General features: G+C 45.4%; 1 protein-coding gene across 1 annotated transcript in view; it reads right to left on the bottom strand.

The window, feature by feature from the left end:
* Positions 1-23,204, bottom strand: part of LOC141998159 (cilia- and flagella-associated protein 337-like) — a 50,370-nt gene that overhangs the window by 5,709 nt on the left and 21,457 nt on the right. Inside the window, exons 14-17 of the mRNA XM_074970813.1 lie at positions 21,602-21,741; positions 17,898-18,043; positions 14,189-14,406; positions 6,043-6,227 (exon numbers count right to left, since the gene is read on the bottom strand). Of these exons, the coding sequence (XP_074826914.1) occupies positions 6,043-6,227; positions 14,189-14,406; positions 17,898-18,043; positions 21,602-21,741 (689 nt within the window). The remainder of the gene's footprint in view (positions 1-6,042; positions 6,228-14,188; positions 14,407-17,897; positions 18,044-21,601; positions 21,742-23,204) is intronic.

The following is a 23,204-nucleotide window of genomic DNA, read 5'->3' as shown; positions in this document are numbered from 1 at the left end:
GCATTTATTTTCCCCAAGCACCCGCTATTTTGCCTGGCAGTGCCCCTTTAAGCTTATGAAGTCCTTTGGGATGAAACGTGCCAAATAAGTGTAAGACATTAATTAGTTTTATTAAAGATGATGATACAAAGACAAATATCTCTGGACTCTGCCAAGCCCGCTTCGGGAGGCCCCAGACTGACAGAGACTAAGCGAGGTATCGAACAGTCACTAAAGTTCAAACATTTGGAGCGTGGCGGGGAGAGAGCTGCCCTTCAAAAGACCATCTCTGCATCACTGTGGGACAGACGTTCACCTATCCTTTCCATATAGGGTGGGGTCCCTGAGAAGAGAGAGCTTCTCTTCTCCCCTCCCCTGACTACCTCTCCACCCCTAGCCCCCTCACCTTTCCTCATGAGACCTTAGGTCCAATCCTCTGGTGGGGCTTTTTTCCTCCCCCGACCCTGCTTGCTGGATATGGTTCCAGATCTGTCCCCTTCCTTCCAAGGGATGGGAATTGGTTTGCTGTCTCCCCTCCTTCCTGGCCTGCAGCTTTACGTTCTTGGCTTAAACCCCTTTCGTGTGGAACCCTACTCGACGCAGCCTGCATCCCTAGCTAGGCTTCAGCATGCTTGTAACGTCGTTTGTAACAGGGCTAGGCGTGGACGCAAGCCCTGCACCATTGCACTAGGTAGGGTGACCAGACAGCAAGTCTGAAAAATGGGATGGGGGTGGAGGGCAATAGGTGCCGAGATAAGAAAAAAACCCCTCAAATATTGGGACTGTCCCTATAAAATTGGGACATCTAGTCACCCTAGGCTGCAAGTGCATTTGAAGGTGGCTCCCAAACACAGGGCCTGATCCAAAGCCCACAAATGCCAATGGGAGCCTGTCCACTTCAATGACTCAGAGTCCTGGTTAACAGCTCCAGGGTGGACAGAGCTTGAGAGCCATGAGGGAGACAGGGAGCCCACTGCTGTCACTGGGAGGTTTGCAGGAGCAGGTTTCCAGCATGGGATCCTGTGCAGCATGGGTAGCTTTTGCTTTTGTTCCCCTCTCCGGCCCCTAAGGGCTGAGAAGCAGACAAAGAGGCAGATGCAGCAAGGTGACTTCAGAGGATGCCCGGGCAGGGCAGAGATAATTCGTACAGTGGAGCATGTAAAACACTGGCAGCCTCTGATGATCCAGGCGAGGCTTGGAAGGTAGGATTTGGAAAGAGAATTATGCAGCCGTGTCTGTTTGAACGAGGGAATTCGCTCTTTTCCCATTTCGTTCCTCGCCTCCAATACCTGTGAGTTTTAAACAATTTGATAGGCCGGGAAAAGGCATTCTTCAGCATGGCCAGGGCTCAGCACTGTCTAGACTTCAAAACACAACAGTGCACACCCTTCCTTGAACTCCTGCCACTGCCTTTCTCAACATTTCCTAGACATGGAAGCTGAGAGCCCTTTGCTTTGCCAAAGTCTCAATCATGCTAATGAGCCCCTAGTTCCTGTAGCATCTGGCAACTGGTCCTGCTGAACTTACAGCAGGTGTTAGCGAAGTTCATTTCCAAAACCACATCCATCTGAAAAATTCCGCCTTCACTTCCCATTATGGAGTGACAGCATCTCCCTTCAGGCTGACAGAGAGAGAGAGAAGCTTGGAGCAGTCTGTTCCTGGAGGGACTGCTTCCTAATAATTAGGCTACAGGGGTAAGCTTTCTACTGGTGTGTTACTGTCAGGCCAAATTGCTGTCTAAATCCTGTCAGAAAGGAGATACCTCTTGTAGCTTGGAAGCATGTCTTCTTTTCTTTAAAACCAGCTATGTCCAGAGACCTGAGGTCGCAGCTGCCCTAAATAACCTGCTCTTTCTCGCGTATTTCCTTTCCAGCTTCTTATCTGTATGTTGAGGGATCTGTGGTTCTACAAATCTGGTTACCCTTAAGTGAGTTTAGGTTTCTCATGTACTGAGGTGTTTTTTTAATTTTGGGCAGAGTTTCTCATGTTAATAGTTAGCCTTTAACTCTGTGGGTTTTCATCACAAAGAATGGGACCTGGTTGTCCCTGTGTCTCTGAGTGCAGCCCAAGTGAAGAGAGTTTATAATGAGAAGGCACAGGGTTTGCCTAACCCCATGATCTAAGTAACTCCTTAAAACCCTGTTTCTACCCCAGTCATGCCCCCTCCACATCCCTCATGATGTGGCTCAGCCTGGACCCTTTAGTGCTGAGAGGAGGCATTTTCTAATTGCCTCTTGTCACCCGTACAGCGTGTGTCAGGTCCATGACATGTCCATCCCCTGCAGGCCTTAGTTATGTGCTGGTGAACGGGTTTGCCTCGCTGCTGTTCTCTACTGGATGGACTGTCAGACCTGCTCCTGTATCAGCTCATTTCACCCTCTGGCTATCTTAGGTACTTTAGAGCCCTCATAGGACTTCACAGTTATTAATGGCTTTTATCTCACTACACTCTGTGACACGGGGAAATAATCTCCTCAGTTTTAGAAATGGGGAACTGAGGCAGGTGGTAGGTTGAGTGACTTGCCCCGTGTGACACACCGTGACCCTGTAGCTGAGCCAGGAATTGAACCTATGTCTTTTGAGTCTTAGTCCAGAATGCTAATGGCTAAGCCCTTCTTCCCTCTTGTGGCATGGCCCTAGGAGGGACAGAACCAAAACTAACACTACAGGTCATTTAGCTCATGTAACAGAGGCCTATGGTTTCGGAGCTCAAGGTGTCATTTGCCATGGGAGTGTCCTGTGATTATTTTCAGAAGTGACTAGTGATTTCAAGTGTCTCAATTTTTGCGTGCCTAACTTGACACCCCTTAAAGGGGCCTGATTTCCAGAAGATGGGTGTTCAGCACTTTCTGGAAACCAGATCCCTTTAAGGTATATCAAACCGGGCAGCCCAAAATGGAGGCCACCAGAATCACCAGTCACTTTAGAAACTTGAAGCCCCAACACTCCAAAATTTTGACCCAGAAAAAAAAAAACACTCAGCAGAAACAATTTCTCGGTGTTTGATCACCATGGAGCGGATTCCAGCCCCACAGCTCTGATCCGGCAGCTGGCAGCTCTAATCTGATAGGCTGGAAAAGTAAAACAAATCAATGAAAAGCTCCATGTTAGGACTCCGCCCATCTGATGTAGATTTGACCGTGTGTGATAGATAATGTGTCAGTTTGAGCTGCAGCTTAAAAAAAAACAAATGTCACGCGTGAATATGAAGGGTGTGTTCGTCTAAGATGCAGTGTTCAGTGGCAGGACACCGAACGGTAATTAAAACATTCAGCAGATGGGAACAGACCAGCAAACACTTAAGTGGCACTAAGCCCACCTAATACAAAGAAGGCGGAAGGTGCACGTGCGAAACAGAAAGGCAATAATCCTACTGCCTTCCATTCCACAGTGGATCTGAAACCAGTCTCATTAATTCAGTTCCCCCCGCAAGGTGGGTTTTACACATGGGGACTCTGTGGCACAGAGCATAAGTCATGCAGAACCCAGGAATCCTGGCTCCATGTTTCCTGCTCTAACGCCTACACAGCACGCCACCTGGTACTTAAGGGCTTGATCTCAAGCACATCGGAGTTAAAGGAAAGAGTCTTTAATTGCTCACTGTTCAGGATTTGGATATGGAAACACATCCAGATATAAAGTGCTGCAGTGTATCGGGAGCTCTCCAAAGCAGCAAGATGGCAGATTTCTCTGTCCTCCCAGACAGCTGGAACAGATTTTCCATTTGACAAAAAAGTCTGATCTATGGGCTTCCAAACAGCACTCTGGACAAAGCGCTTATGTGTGTTTTAACAAACATGTTCGTGAAGGCAGGGTTTGTGGCCAGCCCACTAAGTGTTGGCTGCAAGCTGCTCCTAGCTTGGAAGGAAAAGTCCAGGAAATCTGAATCTGAGCACATGCACCCGTTCAGCCTTGAATCTCGGAAGCCTTTGACCGGCCAGTAGCTCCAGGTGGTCAGAATTTGCAGTCTTGATGGTTGATTTCTATAGGGCAATTCAGACCCCAAATGGTTATGTGGGTGCTGTTCCGCACTCTCCTCCCAGCTTGATAACTGCACAGTTATTACCATCTCCATATGGCACATGATTTCCTGGGGCAGATTGCGTCATCAGCCCATCACATCCAGCATCCCAGCTTTTGCAGCAGCCAAGGCCTGAAACTTCAGAGCAAGGCAAATCGACCCTTTTAGGCCCTCACTCAGCAAAGCACTTAGGCGCTTGCTTCATGCTAAGCATGTTCTTAAGTCCATCTCTATTCTGCACTTAAACATGTGCTTAACTTTAAGAACAGACTTCAGTTCCCTTGACTTCGGTGGGTTTTAAACACCTGCTTATGTGCTTTGCTGAGCTGGCACCTTCATGCACCTGGCCTATTATGTAATACTATCCACAGATGTGGGATTTCCTTCCTGAGCCCTGTGGTGATCAGAAGCATGAGATTTAACTTCCCTGATCTGATCATGCATATGGCAATAATGGTAATCCAATTATCTAGCCTTTTAAAAATGCAGCCACACTATTTGACTCTCTGCTCCAGAAACGTGGTGTTTCACAGTGAATAGATTTCTGTTCATTTGGGAAGATCTAAAAGTATTTCCATTGTGGGCATTTGTTCAGTTTAATGTGTACTAGGGATCACTGTGTGTCCCCCCTCCACTCCTAGGCTAGGAATTTTCTGGGCAGTGTTGATTTTTTTCCATAGTTTGTTTTTAGTTAGCTTTTTTTGTTGGTACCCAAAGACCTTTGGGTGTTGGCACTACATACATGAGAATATTTTATTATTATTTATCACAGTTATGAATGCGACTCTGTTTGCTGCATGGCCCCTAATGATTTACACAAATTCCTGGAACCCATATTGTGCAAAGTGAATGGAAACCTTACAGCTGTGCATTCCTTAAGTGAAAAGTGCAGTCCAGTTCCAGTCTGTTTCTTAGCAATAAGTCAAGCCTGTGCAATCTATGGAACAGCTTGGCAGCCGTGTAAAACTGTCTGACTGTTAGAACAATTTGTTGCTAATTTATTCTGAGTCCTGCCCTGAAGTCCTGACTCCAGTAAACCCCCATCCCTACATTTCCAATATTTGCCAGTTGGCTTCACTGAGTTTTGACTGCGAAGACTTCAAGATTGGAGCCTTAGGAGCACTTCTGACTCTTTGAAAATTACAATTTTTTTTACTCAGCAATTGCAGAACATTCAGATCATTTTAAAGAGGAGGCAAACAAGCAGCCGACTGGGATTTGGCTGAAGTAATTAATTCAGCTCTTCACAGCCTCATTAGGTATAAATTTCTCCCTGGAAGCTAATTAAAATACTTGAATATCCATCTTTCAGCACCTTTTGTGAAGCTTGATGACAAACAATGAGTCACTCTATTTTATAATTACATAAATGTTAACTTTTTTTTAAAAGAGACACATTTGGGGCCAGATCCTAAACTTTCCATCTGGATACTTTGGGTTGCGCAGACCGCACAGAACAGCCAGGAGCCTGGCCTAGATGGGCAGTGGGGGATTCCCAAGGTATACAGCAGCATCTCCCAGACTGCAGGTTTGCTGGACTAGCTGCGGGTGGAGAGCCATGAAGGTGTATGGAGTAACCTGGGTAGGTTGTAAACACACATAGCATGGGTACAAGGGGAACAGGGGATTACATTTTTCTGAAAGGGGAGGAAATTAGTCTTCAAAAGTCTGAGATATGCTGGCATGGGGAAAAGGCAGCATAGTGGGAATGGGGAACAGGTGGGAGGAGGGCCAAGAGTGGAGTGCACTGCGTTGCAGCTGATCCTTACCTGTGCAATGGCCTTAAGGGCTCAGAACAAACCAGCCAGTCCAAGAGTGGCCCTTAGGCTGTTCTAACTTGCACTGCGGGTTGGTTTCACCCCTGGCTGCCCCCAGGAATGGGGAAGGTATATTGAAGCCATCTTTGCCCCCTTTTCTGTCCGTTGCACAGGGAGCATGATGGGAGGTCTCACTGTCCAGCCAGAAGAGCTGAAGTTAAGGGCTAACTCTTGAGAATATGCTCCTGGCTCTTAAGGCGGGCCCCATTGCTGGCAAACACTTACCCTGCGGTTGCTCTCTCTCCTCCATTGTACTTCCCCCATTGATCTCCTGGTTTACCTTCGCTTCGGTCTCTCCCTCCACATTGCTGACAAGCTCCCCTGAGCTGAATAGCAGCCCATCCGTGTATGCCGGCTGCTTGGTTGGCGTTCGTTTTTTCCTGATTTCTTTTCTCTCACTCCAGGGGTCCCTGATAAAAAAAAGAAAAAAAAAAGTAAAATGAAAAGGTGCTACTGTGAGAGTGGGTTAAATATCTGTAACCAAACCCGGGACTGATCATCACAGCCAGCTGGAGAAAATGTGAAACCCAAACGGGTCAGAGTCATCTTACCGACAAAGAATCGTAGAATACCAGGGTTGGAAGGGACCTCAGGAGGCCATCTAGTCCAACCCCCTGCTCAAAGCAGGACCAATCCCCAATGGCCCCCTCAAGGATTGAACTCATAACCCTGGGTTTAGCAGGCCAATGCTCAAACCACTGAGCTCTCCCTCCCCACAAAGGATGTGGGGAGCTCCATTACAGGAGCCATTGGGAACAGGAAGTTACTGTTGAGAATAATCTTGGATTGGGCAGGGGGTTGGATTACTTTACTTGATGACCTTTTCCATCTAAGATTTCTATGGGTCACAACAATGTCACAGATAGTCATATTAACCCTGTTTCTATAGAAGGAAAAGACAATGCTCCGATTGAGTTAAGTGGTGCTAGATGCCATACAGAACATAGAAAGATCTGCCTCACGTGTTATTCTATATGGTAATAAGATATCTGGCCATACTGGCAACGCGGAGTGTGGCAGGGATTCCTAAAGACAGAGCTCTGTGAAAAGGAGAAAAGTATCACCCCAACTGTGTTAACAGTCTTTTGCCATATCAGCCCAGGTCATTTCACAGCCTGAAAAGTTCACTTTTCATTAAACGCATTGAAATGGAAAATTCAGCACAGTTTGACACAAAAATTCATCTTCACTAGAATGAAACTTCACATGTCCAAAACCAGTGGGTTTCCTCAAAGATACTATTGCGCAGAAATCCATGACATTGCCCACTGCCCCATCTGGACCAGTTCCATGTAATCGAACCTGAATGTGAAAACCTCAAATACTGCGAATGTCACTGCAAATATTTCACATGGCCGTAATTAGCTGTGTGGCCAAAGTAAGAGCACTACAGAAGTAGAAATTCAACAGTGTAAGCTACGGAAGAGGTTAAAACCACTATAGAAGACAGTCCCAGCTCAATAGTAAACTGGATTTATTGGTTTAATTTTACGGACACTAGTCAGATAACGATGCCTTTGAACAATAGTAGCAATGCTTGAGCTGCTGAGTCTAATCTTGACCTAACAAGTAGTTTTAAAACTGGCCTATTAACTGGAATGGTGTGACCCTTGGTTTATACCTGTTTACCAAATGCTTTCTCTTTATATTGCACTTTTGTCTCAGCTTGTGGCTGCAAAGCCAGCAGAGGTGACTTACCTGCAGTCCCCCACGCCGCCCAGTCGCAGCAAATGGCAAGGAGAGAACAAAACAGAAATGCTTTCCCACAGGAAGTGGGCCAATTCAAGGGGAGCTGCACAAGCTTGACTTTCTGGAGTTTGTTCTGTTGAGAAGATGGGTAACTTCTACTCAGAAAGTCTTCATGAGAGAATAAGCTTAAATCAGACTGTTCTCGCTATGTAATAGTCATGTCTGTCCGAAGCTGTCCACTGAGATTATAGATAGCAAATAAAATAGACTAAAGTAATGTATGGCCACTCATTTCTCTTCTGAAAAGGAAATTCCTTGGGCCAGATTCACTACAGGGGCATAAGCAGGCACAGGTCCACTGACAGCCACTGAGTTGAGCCAGCTTACGTCAGCCCAGAGTCCAAAGCTTCCTGACAGGCTGGAAGCCATGACAGAGTCATACACTTCATCCATTCCCACGGCCCTGAAAGAAGTCAGATTCTCCATCTAATAGTCATACACAGCCAGCTAAATGACTATGCTTGCTGGGTGAGGCAAGCTAGCATAAGGCTCCTGAGCCCAGCATGACTCCACGGGTGGTTAGCTTGGTCCCCGGCCAAAGCAGTGAAATTGGAAGGAAGTATGTGGCTTCTCTTTGGTACTTTGTGGTTTGACCATCTGCAGGGAGCTTGAGTAGGCGAGCATCTCTCTTTCTGCCCATCCCCTCCTCCATACCAGGCCAACAGCCAAGCAGCAGTGATAGTCTCTATCGCTATAATAAATGACACTTCTATAGAGCTTGCCATCCGAGGATCTCAAAGCACTGGCAAGCCTGCACTTGGAACACTGCATTCAGCTCCGGCACCTCAGTAACAGAAAGACGTAGAGGAAAGAACAATAGCAAAATTATTGCCGGAGTGGAGGGGCTGGTTTATGATGAAAGAGCTTGGCCGTGCAGGATGAGATAATCACCTAGAGTATCAGAGCTGTGCCAAGGGTGGAGATGAATGGAGGGCATAACTATGGGTAATGGGATGAAGGTAAGAAAAGGAGCATTGACGATACCATGGGGAGTCTTTCTGGCAGTGAGATTTATTAAATAGTGAAGGAGTCTTTCATTGGACGTGGCAGAGGCCTCACCATGTGGCAGGCAATTTTAATCTAGGAAATAGCTCTCCACCAGCAGGCGAGGGACTGGACAAGTGAGATGAGTGTTGAATCTCTAATTTCTGTGATTAATTGGAGAGCATCGTTAGGGGTTACAATCAGGGAAAACTTTTGTAAATCAGTGTTTCCATTAGATTCCTATTTTTCTAGGGTAACCCATACCTTCCCTCCCATCTCCCCCAACTTTTGCTTTGGCCTGAAACGTACTGGTACATGGCCAGAGAGAAATGTTTGCTGAATACAGCTGAGGAGGGTGGGGAGGGAAAAGTACATTCATGTCATTTTTAAGATGCAAGATTACAAAAAGCTAAAAAATAGACTTTTGTGGTTTCTGAAGCCATTTGGCATTCCTGGGTGGGAGTTGATGAGGCTCTGGGTTTTTGTTATTATTTAGACACCCTTACATTTTGCAGGGCTATTTCTCTTCAGTGTGGGTATGTGTGGGTAGTAAAGCAGAGGGTATTTTGGGGGAAAAAAACAAAGTTAAAAATGGCCTGGTTATCGAGTTTAGAAAAGTGCTCATTGCATGTGCAACCACTTGTTTTTTTTAAAAAAAAGAGCTCAAATTTGCTGTAGATTTTGAGGACGTGGGCATGCAATACCAAAACACAATGAAGTATATATGGGAAAACAACTGAAGCAGGCTCCTCTTGAGCTGAGATCCTGAAGAATAGATATATTTCATACGCATTTCCTGATTTATGTTAGTTTGTATCTAGTACTGCGTGGGAGTGTGGGTTTGTACAGGAGTCAGCTAAACCTTCTGGTGGACTCAGGTTGGATTGTTTCAAGGTTGCTCAGATAAAGGACCACACAAACAAAGAACTCTCGGCTGAACTCATTGAACTCACAAACTCAGAGAGCAGCGTCGGCCCAATATGCTGGGCTGTGATGATCACTAACTGTTGCACCAAATTCAATTCTCGTGGGTATCTAGCTATTCTTCGAAACCCATCTTCAGTGCTGAAGGATTGTCACTAAATCATGCATGCTCAGAAGAGAATCCTATTCACTAGCATCAAGGGTTAAGTGGCTTTTGACCTCTCTGTCCCTATGAGTGCCCAGCATACTCCTAATCTGTCCTAGGACAATTCCTGTGGATCTTATTCTTCCTGATTCAGGCGATGTCTATACTACTGCAGGATCGATGCTGCTGTGATTGATGCACTGGGGGTCGATTTAGCGGGTTTTGAAGACCCGCTAAATCAACGGCAGACTCCAGTACTCCAACAGGAACAAGAGGAGTAAGAATAATTGACAGGAGAGCATCTCCTGTCAACCCAGTGTGGTTTAGACACCACAGTAAGTCGACCTAAGCTAAGTAGCTGGAGTAGCGTAACTTAGGTTGACTTACCGCGGTAGTGTAGGCATAGCCGCAATGTTGACTCAATGTCAGTCCAGTAAGTCAAGACTTATTTCACTTCCTTCTGTTTCTTTCTCCCAACATTGGACAATTAAACACTATCTTCTCGAATGGTAACAGTCAACGGATCAAGTTGTGGGCTCAGTTACACTGGTGTGTAAATCCAGACTGACTCTGCTAATTTCAGTAGGATCACTCTGCATTTACACCAGTGTAACTGAGAGTAGTTTTTGGTCCATAGTTTTGATGTCAGACAAAACTTAGAGAAAAACAGTCACTCGATCAGATTTTGTAAGAGAAATAAATAACTACGCTTCATTCTCCCAGTAGCATTGCCATGCGGTGTGACAGTTTCCTGAAGGAGATATTCTTATGGCTTCAGAGGCTTGCGCTCAGATGCTGGACAAATCTCTCTTGACCAGAAGTGACACAGTTATAAGAGATGCACATTCTTTACTTGTCAGGTTCAAGCACTTATTAACTATTGACTCTCAGGTATTCTCTGATCTGAACTTCTAAAAACACAAAAACATTAAGATTTCTTTTTTCCTGGTCCCAAAGTACATACTGACTTATCTAACAAGTGCATCCCATTTGATATTCTCTTTACCCATTAATCCTTTCAAATGGATGAAAAAGGACTTTACATTTCCAGTTAACTCTCTTTGTTCAACTAATGCTTCCTTGTAAAACCTTAATATGGCTAGTTTTCCTCTCGGGTTAATTAATATTTGATTAGTCATCTGGAAAGGTCATGAATGTTTATCAATAACAGCAGAGAGATGATTGTCTTCCAAAAATTATAATATCTGTAGAATAATTAGGCATTCTTGATAACAGCTAGACACAGATCTTTATTTACTCTTTTGCTGTGAGTGGAAGTTAATTTTGTTTGGCTATGAAAGAATTAATCCCAACCTCTTCACAGGGTAGGTTTGTCCAAAGCTTCTTTGGTATCATTTTTCCTATTGTGAACACAATGCTTTTTTTTCTGGCTGAAACAACTGGATTTGTGGAAAGAAACTGGAAGAACTTAGTATAATAGGCCTGACTTTGGTGAACATTGTTGATCTGAGCCCTTTGTTGTTTTTGTGGACTGGAGGGAGATTGAAAAATCTGGCACTTTACAAAACACTGTTTATAGCTTTGGCTGTTAAGAAAAGCTGGAATCGAGTCATTTACAAAGCATCTGATAACCTTTTCAGAGCTCCCGTTTTCTTCAAATTAACAGTGTTTATTTTCTTTGCCTCTGGTTCCAGCTCAGTGTAATCAGTTGACAAATCTTCAGTGACTTTAGTTAGGAGCATGTTTGAAAGGTACGTCTGGTCTGTTGCTTACACATGCAAAATTTTCAAAAAAGATTTACTTTTACTACTTCCTTGCACATTCCTCCCGGTTGCTGGTTTACTGAATGTACCCTGTACAAGGACTAGATTTATAGAGCATCTGCCTCACCTTTGGAGAAGACTCTGAATGCAGATTATTCCAGGAATCAGCGACAGAAATGCTGTCGGGGGCCATAGTTTCTTGGGCAAGGCCGGCAGGGGGTATGTAGTTGAAACAAGAATTACTGAGGTCACTCGGTATGGGAGTATGGTAATTCCAGAGAGATTTTTAAATCAAAGCACAAATCGGTAAAGCTTTACAATGATGGCTTTTTTCCCATCCTGGACTCAGGTGCCTTTCAGCCAGCATGCAGCCCTTGGCTGTGTCTGTGCCGAGCTTCTTTGGCAAACATTTCCCTCTGCAGCTAAGACAGCTGCAGCTCCTTTCTTGTAGAGAGCCTTACTGTGTACATGGCTCTCACAGCCACTGGCATTTTGAGTGCAGTGTCATTTTGACTTGCTCTGAGAGCAGACTTGTGAAAAATACGACCTTGCCAGTGCTTCCACTGCAGTTAACCGACTGGAACGGCACTGATGTGAGCAACAGTAGGAAATTTTTGCCCCCCCCAGAACCCTTTGTGTAGACTGCTCTTGAGCATCAGCATTAGTAGGAGAAGAGTAAAGGGTGTCAGGGGAGGCTGCTTTCAGGGGGACAAGTGTTGCCAATGCTCATGATTGATTTCATGATTTTTCTTTGTTTCCCTGTAAAGCACCAGCTCCTGGAGTCATATGATTACATAATAATCTCAGCTTTCATTAAAAAACAGTACTTTTCTAGTCCTCGTGGTTGAGGAGAAAAGGTTGAAAATGTGAACCTTTAAAGGCGCCAGTACAAAAAGTGAAAGAACCCCAAATGTATCATTTTAATAATCTCAAGGTTTTTATGTCAAGCTCATGATTGGAGAGAGGGGGAAGAGTAAGATTAACTCAGCTGAGTTTAACTGACACTGTGGGATCAAGCTGATGAAAGAAGATTTTCTCACCTACCCTATTAAAGCTCTCCTCAGCAGGTCATCACATCTGCAGAGCATCCTCTCATTTACTGGCTTCTTTAAGTAGGAGATTTTCTGTATTAATCTTTTCATAGCTCTCCCACACCCCACAGGATGTACTGTGGCTAAGTCGTAGAACCTTAGTTAGGCAGGCATGCTAAGACCTTTGATACGTAGGCTAATTAACAAAACTATTGTTAACCGCCTTCCAACTGCACATCCCTAATTGTCACCTACCACCTCACACTGAAACCCATACTGGGTATCATTAAACAATTACAACCCTTTCTCAATAGGGACCCCATCCTGAAAGAAATATTTCCTGAACCCTTTCTTCTGGCCTTCAAACAATCCCCCAACCTCACCAAACTCATCATCAGAAGCAAGCTCCCCGCGGACCAGGACCCACCAACACAAAGGGGCACCAGACCCTGCCAGAACAACAGATGCAAAACCAGCAGCCATAGCGCCACTGTTACAATGATCAACACCCTCCCACAACACACCTTTCCGGATTCCTGGGTCCTACATGTGCCTATCATAATATGTGGTGTACTGACCCAGTGCACAAATGCCCCAGTAACCACTATGTGGGTGAACCCAGACAATCACAATGCTCTCGAATGAATTCACACAGAAACATAATAAAAGACAAAAACATCCTGTCACCCATGGGCCAACGCTTTCCCCAAAATGAGCAATCCCCCTCTGACCTCAGTCTTTGTCCTCAAAGGAAACCTGCACAACGCCTTCAAAAGATGAGCTGGGGAGCTGAAATTCAATCTTTGCTAGACGCTAAAAATCACGGTTGCAATAATGACGCGGGGTTTATGGCTTATTCTGACACTCTTTTTGGTCGTCTGACTGCAGGGGTGTTAATGGGCCATGTCACCTTGAATGGTCCTTTAGAACGTGTGTTAACCACTTATGCTAAACAATCTGTTCCACCTTGTATTCAGCTGTGACACTCTGAGTCCCTTCCCCAGACCTGAGGAAGAGCTGAGTGTAGCTTGCAAGCTGGTCTCTTTCACCAACAGAAATTGGTCCAATAAAAGATCTTGCCTTATGCACCTTGTCTCTCTAATATCAAAACTAGCCCACATTTGCCAAGCCTACTATAGCTGTTATACAGACTCCCTATGTACATCACAGCTTGAATAGCTTTAACATTAAAATTAAAGCATTTTAATATGCCTTAGCACATGATATATATAGTTTAATCTTGCACCAGGCCAGTGGTTACAGGTCAACAGTGATGAAGAAGGGAGGAGAGAACTTTATCATTTCGCATCTGTTTTACAGGTAGGGTGCTGGGGAGAAGATCCTAAGAGATGGGAAGGATCATCTGGAGCCAAAGAGTATGAGCCCTAGTGTCACCCAAGGCACCCATGGTGATGAGATTACATAAGAATTTATATAGAATAGAAGCAAAGAGTCTCTTTGCAACCTGCACCTTCATCCCCCCTAACTGCCCGAACTCGCGTCCAATCCCTTAATGGGAAGCACCCCAGCCAGACCAGACCAGCTGACAAATCAGCCCGTCCCAGAATTGGTATTGTGCAGGTTAGCCAAGACTAACGGAGTTCCCCACACATATGACTTAGTACAGACTCCACAAATCCCAGGGCCACCCTTGCCCTTCAGACTGTCCAAGTCAGTATCTATTTGAATTTCTTGCTAGGTAAGCGTTGGTCATGACAATGAGATGCACTGGGGGCAGAGGAGGGGTAACATGTTCTCAGAAATTCATCACAGAAATAGCCTTAGAAGTGATCCATCTTGGGCTGGAAACTTACTTGGGGTGGGCGAACGTTGATGGATTTTTCAAGTCCCATCTCTTTTCCTGCCCAAAGGTTCCCACAAATTTCCCGTCTGGGGTCCAGAGTCTGGCGCTTCTGTCCGAGGAGCCGCTCAGGATGAATGAATCTGAACCGAACATGAAGTGTTCGACACTCACCACAATGCTGTTATGGGCTCTCCAGCTACACAGTAAGGGAGGCTTTTCCAGAGAGCCCTGGGACAATGGACACAGGAGAAAGAGATTCAGGTAGCTGGCCACTAATCATAACCTTAAAAAAATCCCAACAGAGAAAGCAGAATCCATGTCACATGAATGGAACCTAGGCCATGGGATTGATCCAGGTCAATAAGGCTTCAGGTAAGAAGTGGGGTTATTCATGTGAGTGATGCATTTCGTTGGGTCTGACCTACCTTAGATAAAGGGGGAGGAGTTGTATAACAGATTTTTTTTCTGTATTTTATCATCTTAAAACCATCAGCGCAAAAACCATCCTGTATTAATTCCTGGCTAATTATCCTGAAGAGATTCAGCCTTTGACCTTGTGTCCGATATACTTGGCATGGATTAATGAAACATTTCATACCCAATCTCATCATTTAATTAGAAAAGGAAGACAGGAAAAACTGAATGCTCCCAGCAGCTAATATGAATTTCCAGAGCAGTGACCAGTCCCTGCTTCCAGAATGAAGGTCCTCATTACCTTTAAAAATGGAGAATAATGAGCCCAATCTTTTGTCCTTACTCAGGCGAGACTGCCTTGGGCTTAATTAGGATGTGTGAGGGAGACAAGGGTGAAGTTAAAAAGCGAACACATGGACAGTAGCACCATTGGGACATGTACACAGTGAACCTAAAGTAACTATGATCTCAGCATGGTAACCCTCCAGCTGCCCTTCCCACCTTTCTTCTCTCTGCTATTAGTTGACTTCATGTATGGGATCAGGAATGGAATCTTATTTGTTCTGTAAAACACTTAGTACACTGTATGTATTGTACGTACTGTATAAATCATTGTTAATAACTCTACGTAACTGGCTCCGTGGAATACTCCAGCTGTGGTGTTAGCAAGATGCCTATCGCTCTAAGTAACTTGTTTACTTAGCAGGCTTAATAATTGTATCGCTTGCTTTCTGCATGTGCTGTGTCTATAAGCCCCAGCATTGGAGATTTGTAAGGGAAGCAATCCCGGTGCTCAGCTCATGTTATTAGCTGAGTCAGCAAGAAAGGAGCACTTTAGAGGCTGAGCTGAACTAATCTTATCTTGTTGCAGGCAACATGGCCTTTTGTCTCTCCAGTTTTCTCCATAAAGATTTTTTTTTAATCATGGAGTCCATTCAAGGAAATCAACAGTCTTTGCTTTCCTGCCAGAGATGTAAATGAATGTAGCAGACATATTTGTGGGGGATGCCTGAAGGCCATATTTAAGATGGTGATGCTACAAACTACCATGGCCAAATTTCATGCTTACAAACTAGAAGTTCAGGGAAACCCCAGGAGTTCCTGTTGAGGAAGAATGGACCAGTGGTTAGAGCATTAGCTTGGGAAACTCAGGACGAATTTCCTGCTTCAACAATGTCTTCCTGTGAGAGCCTGGGCAAGTCTCTCTGTGTCTCAGTTCCTCCTCTGTAAAATGGTTCACTGGTAATGGGAGCCATATGGCATAGATGTATTGAGCTTTCCCCACCAACCCCTTTGGCCAGTGGAGCAGCCTGATCTCACATATATACATTCATACATATAGAGAGGCCTCTAATCTGCAGTTCTGTATCAATTGTCAGTAGGACTGACAAGCTAATTGGGTCAGGACAGCTACCACAAAGCCCTGGGGCCTCGAAATGTGAGGGCTAGAATAGTAATGTGTTCCTTACATTATTCATGGGTGATGAAGAGTTAGAACATGCTGGCTTGGGAACATTAACCACCTGGTGAAATGTTTTAGTAGATTCATAGAGTCCAAGGCCAGAAGGAACCATTGTGATCATCTAGTCTGATCTCCAGTCTAATGCAGGCCAGAGAACTTCCTCACAGTAATTCCTAGAGCAGATCTCGAAGGAAAAACACCTAATCTTGATTTTAAAAAGGCCAGTAATGGAGAATTCACCACCATCCTTGGTAAATTGTGAATGACTCTCACCACTAACAAAGTCCTGTGGATTGAGACCAGTGCTGTATTAATAGTTCTTACCAGGCTTCCTGGGTGATGGCTAGATGGTCCAGAGGCTCGCTGTGCAGAAGGAACAATAGGACTGATAAATGACAGGGGGGTAACTATAACTAACCCCTTCCCATGAAGCTCCTGGCAACAGCTTACTTCACTTCAGAGTCTGGTCTAGTGATTCCAAACCCATGGATAATTCTCAAGCTACTGTAGCTACTATTGGTTGTCCCTGAAACTTCTGGAACTTTTCTTCCAGACCTCTGTGAAGTCACCAACTCGCTGCCAGGCTTCTCTTATTCAGACACTATGGCACAAAAATGTCTGTGTCCTGACCTGTGGGAGGGGCTTAGCCACCTGAAATGGTGGTAGTAGCCGGATGGGCTGGGCATGTGTGTGCTTGCAAGCGTGCATGTGTTAGACCTGTGGGAGCCGCTGGTAATTCAGTGAATCACATTTAGTCGTAGGCAGGCTCTTTACTTAAATATTATTATTTATTGTGAATTGACAATGTCTTGTTGGGATGATGAGGCTGTGCAAAACCAGAGGAAAAAGTGTTCCCTGCCTGAAGGATCTGACAACCTAAATCAGACAGCCACCTGTCAGACAGATAGCTAAACTTCTAGGGATGCGGATATTTTAGCAAATATATTGTAACAATCCATGAGCACCAAAAACAATTTTCATTCTGCTGCACACCAAGGGTACTCAGAACTTCATGGCTTCTGTGCTAATGGCAACAGAATACCTGGAATTAAAAGCTCAGGTCTTTGCCAGCTGATGTACAGGTGAATCTCTGCAAACTGTGAGCAGTGCAGTTCCTGTGACAAACAGCTGGGAAGTTCTGATCCCATCCAACGGTGTGTACACCCACACCCACACCTATGTGTGTGTGTGCTTGCCAGTTCATAAAAACCTAAACAATGCTTGTTGAGTTATCACTGAATGACCTGGGCAGAAAATGTGAAAACAGAGATTGAACCAAATCATAAAATTTGGATCTGGATTCTGCTGGGGGGGCTGGAACAATTTGTATAATGAGGGTGCCGAGAGCCATTGAACCAAACTGTAAACCCTGTATATAATGGAAGCCACTTCAAGCTGGGGCGTGCAGTAGCACCCCCAGCATCTCTCGTTCCAGCGTCTATGGATTCTGCCCCAGTGTAGGGCACTGGGGTTTGGATTCAGTGATTTCAGGCCCATTGTTAGTTTTGAAGAGATGTTTGGAGGATCTTTGACTCACCAGGAGAGAATGACAGCTCCAGGAATAAAGGGTGGCATGGAAGTCCTAAGATGGATAATAAAGACTCGGGAAGTACCTATTCAAGTTTGCCTAATGCCTGCCGGAGACATTAAAAAGATGCCTGACATGCTCTTGCCCAAAGAAGTGAGCAATGCCCTTGACAAGTGAAGCACCGTGGACATGAACTCCCTAGGGATAATTAGGAAATAAATAACAACACACATGAACATGGTAACCCAGTGAACTGCTTTGTCCCTACATGCCAAGGCCATTTCCATATACCGAGAATGAAGCGTTAAGATTTACCTGAGTTCTAGGGGACAGCCCATAATCTGAAATGTCCCAAACCTGGATGAATCCACCTGTGTCTCCAGATACAAGAACACCGTTCATTTGATTGGTGGACAATCCAGTCACAGCCACATCCTCTGTAGCTGGGGCATAATAAAAACCTGAAACAACAAGAGAGGATGAAGGGTAACGCTTTCAAAAGCCTATTACACTGACACTGTGGAAAGTGACTTCATTAGGTAGCTCGTCAGCAGCACTTCACTGAAAAGAGGATGAAAATTCTTTGTTCCTCTTCTAACTCTATCACACTGCACCTATTATTAACACAGGAAAAGGCCTCTCTTCTGCTCTATTAGAGTCACATTGGCAGCACAGGCCTCCTCACACTGTATCACACCTGTTATAATAAACAGGTGCTATATTTAATACCTTATATCTATATAACAACTGTCGCCGGAAGAATGCCAATGTGCTTGCATATATAAAATTAGTCACCCACTATTGAAATGCAGCCACCTCTGGGTTGGAATCTGGCAGCCACTCTAACAACACTGGGTAACAGTTCTTGTTGTTGTTTCTCCTTAGAGAGAGGAATATTGCCTTCAATTGAAATGCTGGAGTTTTTTTGGACAGTTATTCATGTTGGACTTTGGCAGAGAGCATGGGACCCACTCCAGAATGGCCAATACGCCCAGTGGTAGGAGACTCACCTGGGATGTGAGACACCTGGCTTTGGAGCAGGGACTTGAATCGGGGTCTCCAACATGTCAGATGAGCATCCAAACCACTGGGCTATAGATTCTCTCTCTCTTTGTCCCAATGAATATTTAGTTATTTATACAAAGCGGAACAAAAGAGAACTAGATAAATTCATGGAGGTTAAGTCCATTAATGGCTATTAGCCAGGATGGGTAAGGAATGGTGTCCCTAGCCTCTGTTTGTCAGAGGTTGGAGATGGATGGCAGGAGAGAGATCACTTGATCATTACCTGTTAGGTTCACTCCATCTGGGGCACCTGGCTCTGGCCACTGTCGGCAGATAGGATACTGGGCTGGATGGACCTTTGGTCTGACCCAGTATGGCCGTTCTTATGTAACAACTCTAACAGGAGTTATCTATAGACAGATGGACTCTCTAGCATGGTTGGGACATGTGCCTGGGGTGTAGGAGATCCAGGTGTGTGTCCGAACCACTGGGCTGTTGGCTATTCTGGGGATTCTCTCTCTCTCTCTCGTTTTTGTGTGGGAAATTTTGAAAGCTCTGAGTTTTGTTCTGATGTGGAACAAAAACAAATTCTGAAACCTCACCATTTTTCATGGAACGGAAGCTCAGCATCTTGTCAGGCGTCTCATGGATGTACCCCAAAATCAAGGGCTACTTTAGAAAAGATTGGCCCGAGGGTGTGTCCACTCAGCAGCTGGGAGGTGCGATTCCCACCGCAGGTGGACATAACACGCACCAGCTCTGCTTGAGATAGTGCCTCAAGATCGCACTGCAGGGACGGGGCTTAGCCTGAGGTTGTACCCAGGAGGTTGGGCAGGACTGTACTTGGGCAACTAGCCCGAGTGGCTGCGTGTGACTCTGCAACCGTGCTATTGTTAGGTGCTAGATTGAGTAAAGCTAGCATGTGTATGTCTACCTGCCCTAGGAATCACACCTCCCCGAAGCTATGTAGACGTATCCTTAGTGTCTCTGCGCAAAACCTGATCCCACTGAAATTAATGGGAGTTTAGCCATTGACTTCAATGAGGCCAGGATTTTGCCCTCTGCGTGTCTGTTTGACTCACAGTTACTGGTAGTCACCACAGATGGAAATTCCTCAGCTGCAGTGGGTTTCATTTTCGGTAACCGCTCACCATGTACAATTGCAGCTGCCTGGATTGCCATTTCCCACCCATGAACTCTGTGCTCCCTTTTATGCTTTGCTAAAATGATCTGTTCCAGTGAGCGTGGCTGTGCATTGAATAGCACTGCTTTGTCTTTTTGCATGGTAATTTGTTGTACGTTTCCTGGAGTTAGTTTAAGGCTTGCTCTTTGGTTTTCGTTTTTGTAGTTTTTTTTCTCCCCCACAGGGATACTGAAGTGGGTCACTGAAAAAAACAAAACAAAACCCAGCCCAACCCCAATCACTGGGAAAATACATTTCCCAAGAGAAAGGGTTTGAATATCCTGTTTTTAAAGCTTTTCTCATGTCCTGTTTGGAAGCTTTTCTTGTTAGCTAGCATTTTGGTTTTGTAAATAACATACATTTTCCAATTGTTCTTAGTGCCAGTGTCTGAAGTTCCAATAACTGGAATATTGGCACTATAGGAAGGAGAGAGAATAAATAAGCATCAGATACATCCCTACCGTTAGACCAGGGAAGAATTTGGCTCTTTGGGCCAAATCCTCATTCCAATGTAGTTGATGGATGTTGTGCTTTTAATTCCAAAGGGATCGTGATTTGGTCCAATAACATCTTATGTCTCTCAGTAGGACTATGGTTATAGCATATGTTGCCAGAATCCTTCTGAGAGAGAATTTCTGGAACAACAGGTCAGTTAAAGATCCGAACACACCAATGAACATGGATCAGTTTAATTACAATCCAGATTTCAGTCAGATACCGGCTGCAAGGCCTTTAACATTAAGCTGTGTCTACACTAGCACTTTTGTCGGTATAACTTATGTCACTCAGGGGTGTGAAAAAACACACCCCTGAGTGACACAAGTGACACCGACAGAAGCGCTGGTGTGGACAGCGCTACGTCAGTGGGAGAGAGCTCTCCCCTTGGCACAGAGCGGCTACATGGGAGATCTTGCATTGGGACAGCTGTGCCGCTGTAAGGTCTCTAGTGTAGACATGGCCTTAGCCCTGGTCTACACGACAAACTTATGTCAGGACAACTACGTTGCTCCAGGTTGTGGAAAAACGACACCTCTGAGCAACGCAGTTATACCGACCGAACTCCCAGTGTAGACAGTGCTCTGTTGACAGGAAGGCTTCTCTCGTTGACTGCCTCTCGGGGAGGTGGAGTACCTATGCCAATGGGAGAAGATCTTCCCGTCAGCGTAGGTAGCATCTTCACTAAGCGCTACAGCAGCGGAGCTGTGCTGCGGCAGCGCTGGGAGTGTAGATAAGCCCTCAGTTACAATTAGCATCGGCTTTAGGAATAGGCGGGATAGGTGATCAACCAAAGCATTTCAGAGGGAACATCAGAGCTCCGAACACTTGGGGATGAATTCACCTGCAGGAAGAGACCCCTGCGCTCCAGAAGCCCATTTACAGAGTACATGCTGCAGAAGAAGCCAGCTAGCTAGAAGACTCCGTACTCCTGACTGTGGGTTGCAGGAGAAGAACAGCTAGCCAGAGGACACCTTCCCTTCTCTAATATGGGTTGGGCATGAGACATGGAGAGGATGGGAAGGAAAAGCAATAGTGTACAATCCAGGATTAATTACTTCAGGTTAGATGGAGGCATCTCCCTTGTTTCTCTAGCACCAAACCAAGCCGTTTCTGCCACATCCTCATGGCTTGTTGGCCCACGGACCAAGAGGCCTGGAGGAGACACACAGACCTTCAGGTCTCTAGATAGGCAGCAACGAGCTCTTAACACCTGCTCCCCATTGAAGTTAATAGCAAAACTCCCACTGACTTCAGTGAGCCAAGATTTCTCCACAGGCCGCCAGGATCCAAATATCTAGCTGAAGTTATGATGACTTTCACAGGTAAGTCTTACCAAATTCCCGTTGTTCTGCAAAGACGCTCCACCAGCGAAGGTTCCCGGCATCAGAGCTCACAAGGATTGCACTGTCTTTTGAAACACCATCCAGGGATCGATGCTGGAGAAAGAGTAGTTTATCCACTGGAGGATGTGACCTAAAATTCAGTGAAGAAGATGTTCAGACCATCCCCAACCCTTTGTTTTCTTTAAAGTCCACCTGGCAGGTCAAAACACCCAACTTTTTAAAAAAGGGCTGGTTATTCCCATTGGAAAGGAGGGGAAAAGCCCAGAACTATAAATGCGGTTGCATTTGGGAATACTAATCACATTTTCCTGTGATTGCTTTCTTCACACAGACATAAATTAAAACCCCCCACACACATTTAACTGTTTTTATTTAACTATTCATGCCAATTTCTACAGGAGAACTCCCAAATAACTGTCTGTATGTATTGGCTGTTAGACATCCAACAAAACTCTGCATTGTCTTCAAAACTTGAGCTACAGGCATCAGAGTGCTGGGAGCAAGAAGTCAAAAGTAGGTCTGAACGATGGTCCTGAACCTGCAACGGGTGGCATGTGGGTGAACTGCTGTGCCCATGAAGAGCCTGACTGAAGTCAGCGAGACTCTGTACCATCTCAGAGGCCTGCCCATGTGGAGCTCATGGCAAGATTAAGGTCTAGTGGGTATATATTTAAAAGAAGTTGGCAATTTTTTGTTCAGTGGCAAAGGGATGGGGAATGTCTCCACAGCTGGTGGCTCGTGGTGGGGTGTTCCATATCACGTGGCTGATATTCCTAAACCCGGGGGAAGAATTGCATTTGGCTCCTGTTCAAAACCTTTGCAAAGGGTGTAATTCTCCTCGGTGTCCCTATCAGCCCAGTAATATTTCATTAACCCACACCACTGGAAACACCGGGCCTGATCCAAAGCCCATTGAAGCAGACACACGTCTTCCCATTGACGTCAGGGAGCCTCGGACCTGGCCCGTCGGTAGATTTTCACACTGAGCCAGGGCAGGGATGGAAAATGAAGTCACACTGCTGAAACTGCGTGGAGAGGCAGGCCCCGGGTGTTTATTAAGGGTCAGATTCTGCCATCCCTGTTGAGGCTGGGTCCAGCTGATCTCAGCACAGTGCCAGTCTATATCTGCAGCAAATTGCAACATCCTCCCGCCTCTGGCTCAGCTGCTACACTGAGGATGGCTTCAGCCATTCCCCACCCCTTCTCAGTCAGGTGCCGCTCAGGTGGCAGTAAGTGGGTGCACAAGGTCTGGGTATAGCCAGTGGAGGGGTGTAAGGGAGGTTCTTACTCCCATGGATGCATGGTGCCTTTTAACCCTGTATAGCATAGACCAAACCCATAAAAGCTGGCTTAAATTTAATGGACCCAATCCTAGAAACCATCTACTCTCAAAGTTCTTGTCAACATCCATGTCACGCAGGATTGGGCCCAATTTCCCCTCAGTGGGGCAGATCCTCTGGTGGCGTGAACGGTCATAGTTCCGTTGAAGTCAGTGGGGCTAAGACACTCTATACCTGCTGAGCAGCTGCACCAAGGGATTGAAACATGCCCGCTGCCCGGGTGCGTTCCCAGATTTCACCATTCAACATGCAG

This window comes from Natator depressus, chromosome 14 (genome assembly GCF_965152275.1).
Source record: "Natator depressus isolate rNatDep1 chromosome 14, rNatDep2.hap1, whole genome shotgun sequence".
NCBI lineage: Eukaryota > Metazoa > Chordata > Testudines > Cheloniidae > Natator > Natator depressus.
The sequence above is the reverse complement of the archived record's forward strand: the minus strand, read 5'-3'. Positions and strand labels throughout refer to the sequence as shown.